Below are 12,046 nucleotides of genomic sequence, written 5' to 3' on the forward strand. Positions count from 1 at the left end.
AGTTTAGGACCTGGTATAAGAGAGATGCCGTAACGGGGCTACCAGGTACACATAAAATTGGCCATTTTTATGCGCTAAAACCTCTAATTTTTCATATTTCTAGTGCAGTAATGCAGTTCAAATTTCGTTTTTTAAGTTTGTATGTTCTAGTGCTGCAGTGTGCTGCCTTATTTACTTAACTATATACGAGTTGGCGACTCTAGGTTCAGCACCTGTTCACACTGAGTCTATGTTTGGATGTGCCGGTCAGGTTTTTTTGAAATGTGAACTCATAATGACCTGGAGAATAATAATGGCAGAAGTTTTAGCATTTAGTGAACCTTGCAAAAAAGCCAAACAAAAAACAAGTGTGTGATTTCACTTTTTTTGCAATTTCACCGCACTTGGAATTTTTTTCCCCCGTTTTCGAGTTCACGACATGCTATAATCAATGATGTCATTCAAAAGTACAACTCGTCCCGCAAAAAATAAGCTTTCACATGGCTATATTGACGGAAAAATAGAAAAGCTATGGCTCTGGAAAGAAGGGGAACGAAAAACGAAAATGCAAAACGGAAAAAAGCTCCAGTCATGAAGGGGTTAAGGCATTCATTGTGCGGTAGTAATTACCTGACAATGTGATTTTCTAAGTCAGGACAATTACAACAGCAACGAAAATACATCTTTTTTTTTTTCTTTAAACACATCAAGCTGATGATTTATCAATACCATTTTGGGTTACTTATGACATTTTCCCTCCTTGATGCATTTTTCACACTTTATTGCGACATTTAAGATGTCAAACTGATGTGATCAGTGCCAGTCACGATCACGTCATTTTTAAGGGAGCGCTATGTAACAGCCAGTATTCGTGCTGTAAGGAGCAGCTCCTGCTTCTTATTTTCATGCTTAATATTGATTGATGAAATAAAAATTAAAACAATTACTCTTGAAAAGCGCAATTGCACCAATATATGAAATTTATGGTGTCCATAGACCTTAGACCAAGTTTTGCTGATTGTTCAGCTGACAACTCTCTCCCGTGTCCCCCATATACGTGGTCACTCGGCTGAGCATACGTTGGTATTATATAGATAGCATAAAACAAGCTGCTGCCAGACACCTGAGGTGTTGGCTTGTCTCTAGGACAAGACTCAGTCCTTCGCCCCCATACACATTAGATGATTGGCCGGTCTGCTGGAAACCGGTAGGTTCGCCATTGAGTGTTTATGGTGGTCTTCACGCTAAATCATCTGTATCAGAATCTGGTTTACGCCAAGCAATGTGAACGATTGTCATGTTTACAAACTATTTTTTTGCAACAGAAAAATTCATGAAAAATATCCATGCATATAAATAAATATGAGAAACACGGTACCAGAAAATACAGGAGTGATGGTAAAAGGGATCTGCCCATTGTTCTTGTTGAACATGTACTCGATCCAGTTAGTGGCATTACAGTCTTTCGCTTCTTTCCCGCACATTAGACTCAAGGCCTTTACATTACTTGATGGAGCTTCCACGTCTTTGCAAGCGTTGTACATTCCTGAAGAATAAATATTAAAAAGGGGAAAGACATAGATCACAAAAGAGTCCATGGTTAATATTTCACCCTAGCGCAGTGCTCCACATCTCTGCACTGCCATAGGAACATGTGAAACAGGCTTTATTGTGGATGGTATGATGAATTTTGAGGGGATCAGGAAAATCTATCATTTTGTCGTGTCCTAGATAAGTGTATAAGTCTTTAAGGCTGAATAACTAGGTCAAACAATGACTACTGATCTCATTAGGGATAATTACAACTGCTAACAAAGGTTTCCTGGCAATCACATGGGTCAGGCTACCACAACTATTGGCAATCACTGGCATACTGTGGGCGGCCACTCCTCTATTGCTATCAGTTATGTCACTAGTGGGAGAGTCCAGAGACCATTTTATGCTTATATGGTTATGTATAATAATAAATTACTAACTGGTGAATGGAAAATGTCTCCCTTACATGACTGTCTTTAATATAGAACTAAAAGCAGCACAGCAATAATTGACACATCTGTACCTGTATGTCTTCCTTACCATCTGCAAAACTTTGCCCAATAAAATACTCCATGCCTGTAATGCTTTGCTTTTCACCATAGGGTGAGGTTGCCGTGATATTTAGAAACTCCGACTGTTGAGGGCTACAAGTCAGCTCACAAAACAAAGTCATTAAATTATAGAAACAAGAAGGACACCTGGAAAATATAAAGATAAAAATTACATAGAATGTATAATCATATTAAAATGATTTTTAAAGCTCATTTCCCTAAAACTCAACAAACTTGAAAACTTCCAAGGGTTTAGAGCAGTGTTCCCCAACTCCGGTCCTCAAGAGCCACCAACAGGTCATGTTTTCAGGATTTCCTTAGTATTGCACAGGTGATAATTACATCACCTGGACAGGCAAGCATTCAATCACCTGTGCGATATTAAGGAAATCCTGAAAACATGACCTGTTGGTGGCTCTTGAGGACCGGAGTTGGGGTACACTGGTTTAGAGGATGTGACCTAACCAATTAAAGGGATCCGGTCATCACACATTTCAGTCTAACGGCAGGGTAGTACATTTCGGATTACCACATTTGTAAATGTGTCTTTATTCTAGTTATGCAAATGTGTATTTATTCTAGTTAGCAGTGTGATTAGAAGCCAGAAAATGAGAGTACATCAGATGCTGGCCAAGCTTCACTCTCTACCAGTCGTTGGCTGGAGCCACAGGTGAATGGTCACCGCTGCACATACACTCACTGTTCCTTGTTTGAGGGCCCGCCCAACATTCACAAGGTGAGGGTATAACACGGCCCATGAGAGCATCGCAATGCTGGGACTGGCTGGCAGCTCTGACTCGAGTGTGACAGCTCCATGTATTTATATGCAGTTGACATGCTCAGGAGAGCCGCCGACCAGTCCGTGCATGGAGAGGTGGACCCACGTCCATGATAGGCTACTTTCACACTAGCGTTTTTTTGTAATCCGTCGTTTTGGGCAAAAAACGGATCCTGCAAATTTGCCCGCAGGATGCGTTTTTTGCCCATAGACTTGCATTAGCGACGGATGGCCACACGTCGCGTCCATCGTGCAACGGATCCATCGTGTTTTTGCGGACCGTCACGAAAAAACGCTCAAGGGAACGTTTTTTCGTACGTCGTGTCCGCCATTTTCTACTGCGCATGCGTGGACGGAAATCCGCCCCCTCCTCCCCGGACTTCAGAATGGACAGCGGATGCGTTGAAAAACTGCATCCGCTGCCCACGTCGTGCACAAATTTCACAACGTGCGTCGGTACATCGGCCCAACGCATAGCGACGGACCCGTACCGACACAAGTGTGAAAGTAGCCTTATATGGCAGTCTGACTGCGCCAGCTGTGACTGCAGTTTCTCCCCACTGCAATGACTGACAAGCCTTGCTCTGTTCCATTTTCTTGCTTCACAGCTGACTACAAACACAGACATGACTGGACGGTAACTAGAACCACTTGGCTACCACAGGAACTCTCACCTGACTGGTTACTTTTTAATAATCTTGACTTTACTAGCCTGCTATTAACTAAAAGGGAAATTTGTGATATCAGATTCCATTACAGTTGGTTTCCTCGTGCCTTTTCTCCCCCCTTTTACAATACAATAAGTAAATGTCAAATATCTAAATTTGGTTTGTACTGGCCAATGAATACAGCAGAATATGGAAGTGGAAGCAGGACTTTTTCTTAGGGTATGTGCACACGTTCAGGATTTCTTGCAGAAATTTCCTGACAAAAAAAGGACATTTCTGCCAGAAATCCGCATGCGTTTTTTTCTGGAGCTTTCCCAATGCATTAGATAGCGGGAAAAGCGCAAAAAAATCCGCAAAATTAATGAACATGCGGCTTTTTTTTTACCGTGATGCGTTTTTTTTGCTGAAAAAAAAAACGCATCATGTGCACAAAACAGGGATTTTTGTGTTACTCACCGTAAAATCCTTTTCTCCGAGTCGTTCCTTGGGGGACACAGGACTGTGGGTGTATGCTACTGCCGCCAGGAGGCTGACACTAAGTAGGTTAAAAAAAAAAGTTAGCTCCTCCTCCATAGTATACACCTTGCCACTGGCCCTGACAGCTCCAGTTTGGTGCACAAGCAGTAGGAGATAGAGAAAACAAAACAGCATTAGAGCAAAGACAACATGTCTAGAATAATACTACAGTCTGAACAACCCCATAGACAAATAAAATGAATAGGGAGGGAGCTGTGTCCCCCAATGAACGACTCGGAGAAAAGGATTTTACGGTGAGTAACACAAAAATCCCTGTTTCTCCATCGTCTCATTGGGGGACACAGGACTGTGGGATGTCCCAAAGCAGTCCCAGGGTGGGAAGAAGACTCACTGGAAGAAAACCCCTAGGCACTTACCGCCTATAGGTGTGATACCGCAGCCTGAAGAATTTTCCTTCCCAAACTTGCATCAGCAGAGGCCTGAGTGTGGATATTATAATGTTTAGAGAAAGTGTGCAGGCTGGACCAAGTGGCCGCTTTGCAAACCTGCTCTGCTGAAGCTTGGTGCCGAAGCGCCCAGGAAGCCCCTACCGCCCGAGTACAGTGTGCCCTGATCCCAGCCGGGATGGCTGCACCCTTGATACGGTAGGCCTCCTGAATAGTGGTTCTTATCCATCTGGCTAAGGTCGATCTAGAGGCTGCGAGTCCCTTTTTATGACCCGCAGGAAGAACGAACAGAACATCCGTCTTTCGAAAGGAAGCGGTCCGAGAAACGGATCTTCTCAGAGCTCTCACCAAATCTAAAGTATGGAGAGCGTTTTCCACCCGGTGTGTAGGCGCAGGACAAAAAGAAGGCAAGACAATGTCCTCATTAATGTGGAATGAGGAGACTACTTTTGGCAAAAAGTAAGGTGCTGGTCTCAGCACCACCTTATCCTGATGAAATTGTAGAAATGGCGCCTGACAGGACAAGGCCGCTAATTCCGATACCCGCCTAATGGATGTTATAGCTACCAGAAACAAAACCTTCCAAGAAAGGTACCTTAAAGGAATATCTTGGAGGGGCTCAAATGGAGGTTCCTGAAGAGCACTCAAGACCAAATTAAGGTCCCAAGCTTCTATCGGAGCTTTGTAAGGAGGGACTATATGAGAGACTCCCTGCAAAAAAGTTTTTACTTGCAGATTGGTAGCGATCCTGCGCTGGAAAAGAACCGATAAGGCGGATATTTGCCTCCTAAGGGTACTTGGAGCGAGACCTGAGTCTAGACCAGATTGGAGAAAAGCTAGGACATTAGGAATGGAAAACCGAAGAGGAGGAAGACCCTTCTTCCTGCACCATGAGAGAAAGACTTTCCAGGTGTGGTGGTAAATGCGTGCTGAAGCTGTCTTTCGAGTATTAACCATAGTTGAGGCTACTTTCTGAGAAAAACCGGCCTGGGTCAGAATCCAAGATTCAACGGCCAAGCCGTCAAACGCAGGGCCTCTAAGTTCTGGTGGAATATCGGCCCCTGCGACAGAAGATCTGGCTGCATTGGTAGCTGCCAAGGAACCCCGACGATCAGCTGAACTAGGTCTGCGTACCATGACCTCCGAGGCCAATCTGGGGCGACTAGAATTGTCGGAACTCCCTCTAACTTGATCTTCCTGACGACCTTTGGAAGCAGCGCCAGAGGGGGAAACAGATATGGAAGACGAAATTGGTTCCAAGATAGGACTAGTGCGTCTACGGCAATTGCTCCTGGATCTCGAAACCGTGCAACGAACCTGGGTACTTTGGTATTCGACCCGGGATTCCCCAGCGTAGACATATCTGCCGAAAAACATCGGGGTGAAGAGACCATTCCCCGGGCGTAAGACCCTGTCGGCTCAGAAAGTCCGCTGCCCAGTTCTCCTTGCCCGGGATGTAAACTGCCGAGATCACAGAGTGATTGTTCTCGGCCCAGCGGAGGACTTGTCCTACCTCGCGCATGGCTGATCTGCTGCGAGTGCCCCCCTGGTGATTTACGTAGGCCACGGCCGTGGCATTGTCCGATTGGATCCGCACCGGGCAACCCGCCAGAAGATGGTGAAAGTGCTGCAAAGCCAGCCAAATTGCCCTTATCTCCAACAGATTGATTGGAAGGGATGATTCCCTTGGGGACCAACGACCCTGAGCCGTATGCTGGAGAAACACTGCTCCCCAACCGAGAAGGCTGGCGTCCGTAGTGACTACCAGCCAATGAACTGGAGGAAAGGCTTTCCCCTGAAGTAGGGAGGAACTCCTCATCCACCATATCAGGGATTGCTTGACCCCAGGAGCCAGACGACACCTGAGGTTGAGAGACAAAGGACTCCTGTCCCAGGCTGACAGAAGTGCCTGTTGGAGTGGACGAAGATGGAATTGGGCGAATGGAACCGCTTCTATAGCTGCTACCATCCTGCCCAAGACCTTCATGCAGAACCGGATTGAATGGAAACTCGGCTGCCGAAGAATTTTTACCTCCTGCCGGAGACAAAGCACCTTGTCCTGGGGTAAAATAGTTAGCCCCCGAGAGGTGTCGAAGATCATCCCTAAAAAAGAGATCTTCCGAGATGGTACTAGAGATGACTTCTTTAAATTGACCAGCCACCCTAGACGAGCTAGGGTGTCCAAAGAGATGTTGACGTCGTCCCTGCATGCCTGAAAAGTTGGTCCTTTGACTAAGAGATCGTCAAAGTAAGGCAGAATGACTATGCCTCGAGAGTGCAGGATTGACACCACTGTTGCCATCACCTTCGTGAACACCCTGGGAGCAGTGGCGAGCCCGAAAGGTAATGCAGTGAATTGGAAGTGTCGCTTGCCTATGGAAAACCGTAGAAATTTTTGATGAGGAGGAAATATAGGAACGTGCAGATAGGCGTCTTGAATATCTATGGAAGCCAGGAATTCTCCCCTTTCCGTAGCCGCAATGACCGAGCGGAGAGATTCCATACGGAAGCGATGAGTGCTGATGAATTTGTTTAGACACTTTAGGTCCAGAATGGGTCTCACGGTCCCATTCTTTTTGGGAACCGTAAACAGATTTGAATAAAACCCCTTGAACCTTTCTTCCTTTGGAACAGGGACAATTACCCCGTTGGACTGAAGAGACTCGACTGCTCTGAATAAAGCTCTTAGACGGGTTTTTGAACTGGGAAGACTGGACGGAAAAAACCGGCCTGGAGGGAGACAGGAAAACTATTTTGTACCCTGAAACCACCAGGTCTCTTACCCATCTGTCGTGAACAACTGACAGCCAGGACTGATGGAACAGTAGTAGGCGACCGCCTACTCTGTTGGAAGCGACGAGAGGCTGCCTCCAGTCATTTAGCCGAAGATCGAGGATATCTAGATCCCCTAGATCTTGACAGTTGATACCGCATTCTTGCCAATGGATTGGCCCTATAGGAGACCTGGTGCTCCCGGTCTTGGACAGGCCGACTTGGGGGACCTGCGCTTGGTGCCGCAGACCACCGGGAGTTACGAAAGGATTTAAATCTTGCTTGAAATTGGCGATGAAAAGGTTGCTTAACCTTTTGTTGAGGAAGGAAATTGCTTTTACCTCCCGTGGTATCAGATATAAGCTGATCCAATTTTTCGCCAAAAAGACGGACACCTTGATAAGGAAGGGATGTAAGGGACTTTTTTGAAGTAGAGTCCGCCCGCCAATTTCTTAGCCATAGGGCCCTTCTGATAGCAATAGCATTTGCCGCAGCCAATGCTGAACAATTTGCCGCATCCAAGGATGCATTAATCAGATAATTTCCTGCTAAAGATATCTGATTTGACATCTCTATCACCTCTACAGGAAACCCCTTATCCTGAAGAGCCTTAGTTACAGACTCTGACCAAGCTATCATAGCTTTGGCAACCCATGTGGCCGCAAAAGACGGTGCGAGGGCTGACCCTGAAGCCTCAAACAGAGACCGAGCTAGACTCTCTAGGAGCCAATCAGTCGGATCCTTAATAGACGACCCATTAGGAAGAGACAGCAACGTACTAGAGGCCAAACGGGACACGGGAGGATCCACTGAAGGGGATTCTGCCCACTTTTTACAAAGCTCTGGAGCGAACGGATACCTTGCACCTAGGGCCTTCTGGCCTAAGAAACGTTTATCCGGTCGCTCCATGTGATGTTGGACTTAAGGCCCCTTCACATTAAGCGACGCTGCAGCGATACCGACAACGATCCGGATCGCTGCAGCGTCGCCGTTTGGTCGCTGGAGAGCTGTCACACAGACCGCTCTCCAGCGACCAACGATGCCGGTAACCAGGGTAAGCATCGGGTAACTAAGCGCAGGGCCGCGCTTAGTAACCCGATGTTTACCCTGGTTACCATCCTAAAAGTAAAAAAAACAAACTGTACATACTTACCTACCGCTGTCTGTCCCCGGCGCTGTGCTCTGCTCTCCTCCTGTACTGTCTGTGTGAGCACAGCGGCCGGAAAGCAGAGCGGTGACGTCACCGCTCTGCTTTCCGGCTGACCGACGCTCACAGCCAGTGCAGGAGGAGTGCAGAGCACAGCGCCGGGGACAGACAGCGGTAGGTAAGTATGTAGTGTTTGTTTTTTTACTTTTAGGATGGTAACCAGGGTAAACATCGGGTTACTAAGCGCGGCCCTGCGCTTAGTTACCCGATGTTTGCCCTGGTTACCAGTGAAGACATCGCTGGATCGGTGTCACACACGCCGATCCAGCGATGTCCACGGGAGATCCAGCGACGAAATAAAGTTCTGGACTTTGTTCAGCGACCAACGATCTCCCAGCAGGGGCCTGATCGTTGGTCGCTGTCACACATAACGATTTCATTAACGATATCGTTGCTACGTCACAAAATGCAACGATATCGTTAACAATATCATTATGTGTGAAGGTACCTTAAATCCTCAAACTCAGGATGAGTAGAAAACACCTTATGAGGTTGCTTGAATTTCTTAAAGGACACCTTATGACCAGAAGGTAAGGTGGCCACATCCTCTACTCCCAAAGTCTGGTTAACGGCCTCAATGAGACTGTCAACAGATTCCTGATAACCAGGAGCTTCTAAATCAAAAGACCCCTCTGAGTCATAGTCCGAACCGTGCTCACTCAATTCCGCAGGAGAGGGAGATCGAGAGACAGGATTCAAAGATGCTGATGCACCTGACGGACCGGGAGACGCTGTGTGGGATCGTTTCCCCTGTGTCTGCCTAGAGGGAGTACGGCCCCTGCAGGCCGGAGGATCCTGAAAATCGGAGGATCTTTCCAAAACAGGCGGATGAATGTCCCTGACAGGGGCTTGAAGGGACTCAACCGCCTTTGTTAGAGACGCCATAGACTGCGTTAATGATATGACCCACTCAGGGGGAGACACTGCCGACCCAGGTACAGGCACACCCGGCAGGATAGCCGGCGGGGAAGCAGACAGGGTAGCAGACGGGGTAGCAGACGGGGGCTCCTGCACGCGCTCGGAATCACAAGCCTCACAGAGATGGTTACTTTGCGCATGCGGAAAAGCAGACCGACAGGTAATGCATGAGGAATACAGAACTGAGTGAGTCTTAGGGTTTCTAGACATGATGACTCTAAAGCCGTTATGCTCCATATCTCCTTATGAGCTACTAGGTCTAGAACAAATACTGTTGTCAGGCTGAGGGAAGTAGCACTTACCCCAGTCCTGTGTCCCCGTATGCTCTCAAACACTGAACCATGTCTCCTGTGCAAACTACACATATAAACTAATTCACAGGGCGGATGCCTGAAAAAGTGGGAGGAGTTACCGCACATGGACCCGGATTAGGCCGAAGCAGGGATCTAGATTTTACTCTTTCCCCTGCTCTCCCGGAAAAGCTGGGTGCTCGAAACCGGAAGTAAACCGTCGCCATGGAGGCGGGACTTCCCCCAGACTACAAGACCCATAATGCCACAGGCTGTACAGAGAAAACAGGAAGCCGCCGAAAAAGGGGCGGGACGTCCGCCCATGCTCAGACTACAAGATCCATAATGCCTCAGGCGAACAGGAAACCGCCTAAAAAAGGGGCGGGACTTCCGCCCATGCCTCTGCTGAAGTTTGCTTGTGGGGAAAAACGCTGGAAACCAGCACAGCGCCGGATATAGTCGCCAGCAGAACGCGCGATGAAGCAGGAGCCCCCCCTGTGCAGCCCTCTGACAGTGCATAAGGTTAGACATAAAAAATCCACCATATGAATATATATATATACATATATAAATATTAAAAGACGGTGCAGGCACCCTAACTCCTTACACCCTTCAGAAGGCGAGGAGAGGGACCGTCTGCCTCCTTTAAACACCGTAGTCGTGCATTGGTGATGAAGTGGAGGCTGCACGGACAAGGAATGAATGCCTGTACAACCTAGGGTTCCGTTACCTCAGGGTGGTCAGGTTCTTAGTCCGGCAAAAAAATCCCACGTCGCGGGAGAGGATACGTGGAGGCGACACTCCACGTGCTCGCCCGTTGTTGGTTTGGGGAGATCGGACCCCTTCAAAAGGGTCCGTCGCCCCTGTCTTATCTTCAGAGAAAAAAAGCATCTGGGAAAACCCAGAGATGTGCCTCCTACGGACACTAAGCATAAAACTGGAGCTGTCAGGGCCAGTGGCAAGGTGTATACTATGGAGGAGGAGCTAACTTTTTTTTTTAACCTACTTAGTGTCAGCCTCCTGGCGGCAGTAGCATACACCCACAGTCCTGTGTCCCCCAATGAGACGATGGAGAAAATTGCGGAATGCATTCTAAATGATAGGATGCATATGTATACGTTTATCACGTTTTTATAGCGAAAACACGAGAAAAAAAAAAAAAAAAGGAAAAAACCTGAACGTGTGCACATACCCTTAGAGAGAAAAACAGTGTCAATGATATTGTGCCATTATGTAATGGAATACTACAGTATTATGTTGTACGGTGGGGAAAATAAGTATTTGATATATTGCCAGTTTTCCTACCTACAAAGAATGGAGAGGTCTGAATTTTTTTATCGTAGGTACACTTCAACTGTGAGACAATAAAAAAAATATATAATTTTGTAAATAATGAAATTGCAATTTATTGAATGAAAGAAGTATATGACACAATAGAAAAACAGAACTTAAAGGTAAGGTACTGCGTTTGTAGATCATTAATAAATCACTGTAATGTAGCATAACATGCTGCTATAAGCAAGTTTTAAATGCATGTGAAACAGATTTCATGTGTTATATGGGTTTAAAGAATGCACTGGGGGCTGACATCTTGGTTTTGCAGCAGTAGCAGGGCCCTATCAGTGTCAGATTACAGCACCCCATGGACATAGGAGATAATAGACCAGCGCTGACCCCATCTCTCACATTGTAGCAGCATTAGCAGTGAGCTGGGCACGCCTCTGTGGGCTGCACAACTCACTGCTGTAGGTGTGACTAGCTGCCATTTTATTATAGCCCTGTGCTATCTGCCGAGCTCCACTTACTCTCTATCGCAGGACAGAAGAAGCCCTCACTGCTCCTCTGTACTCCAGGCAGGCACATCCTCTGCTCCTCACATGCTGCCCTGTGTGCTTCTCCTGCTGTGTCTCTGCCTCCCCCTCACACACAGTCCCTGTGATCTCTGGTAAGCTGCACTCACAGCCTGCAGAGAGGGAGGTGACACCTGGAGAGAGGGAGCAGGGCAGCTGACAGGACAGGGATTAAGGTGGGGGAAGGGGGATGGCAAGAATGTTATTCACAAAAAAATGCTGCTGAGTCCACTGTGTTCTGCTCCTCTGTAAACAAGATGTGCCTCTGATGCAGTAACTGCTGGTGATAGCAGGTCACAGGGCAGTCACACACAAAATGGTGCTACCCTGTGATGCTGCTCTTCATTCTGCCCCAGGGATATTAGACCACCCAAAAGGGGAGGGAAATGGTGATGTCAGCAGTTACTGCCCCAATTTTGCTGCTAACAGTAAAGTTGATAAATCTTACTATAGCGGCTTGAGGTCTAAAACGGAAAATGCTCCCCCTAGTGGTAAATATGTATATTTGTAAAAAAATATATAATATTTTTCATATAGAAATGTTTGCAACCAGTGCAAACATTGCATTAATACA

The 12,046-nt window shown here is 46.9% G+C and overlaps 1 protein-coding gene across 1 annotated transcript in view; it reads right to left on the reverse strand.

Moving 5' to 3' along the window:
* The window catches only part of NPC1 (NPC intracellular cholesterol transporter 1), a 110,256-nt gene that overhangs the window by 46,295 nt on the left and 51,915 nt on the right, over positions 1-12,046 (reverse strand). The window contains exons 4-5 of the mRNA XM_069731203.1: positions 2,056-2,213; positions 1,358-1,525 (exon numbers count right to left, since the gene is read on the reverse strand). Of these exons, the coding sequence (XP_069587304.1) occupies positions 1,358-1,525; positions 2,056-2,213 (326 nt within the window). The remainder of the gene's footprint in view (positions 1-1,357; positions 1,526-2,055; positions 2,214-12,046) is intronic.

The sequence above is a fragment of the Ranitomeya imitator genome, chromosome 6, assembly GCF_032444005.1.
Source record: "Ranitomeya imitator isolate aRanImi1 chromosome 6, aRanImi1.pri, whole genome shotgun sequence".
In the NCBI taxonomy this organism is placed as follows: domain Eukaryota; kingdom Metazoa; phylum Chordata; class Amphibia; order Anura; family Dendrobatidae; genus Ranitomeya; species Ranitomeya imitator.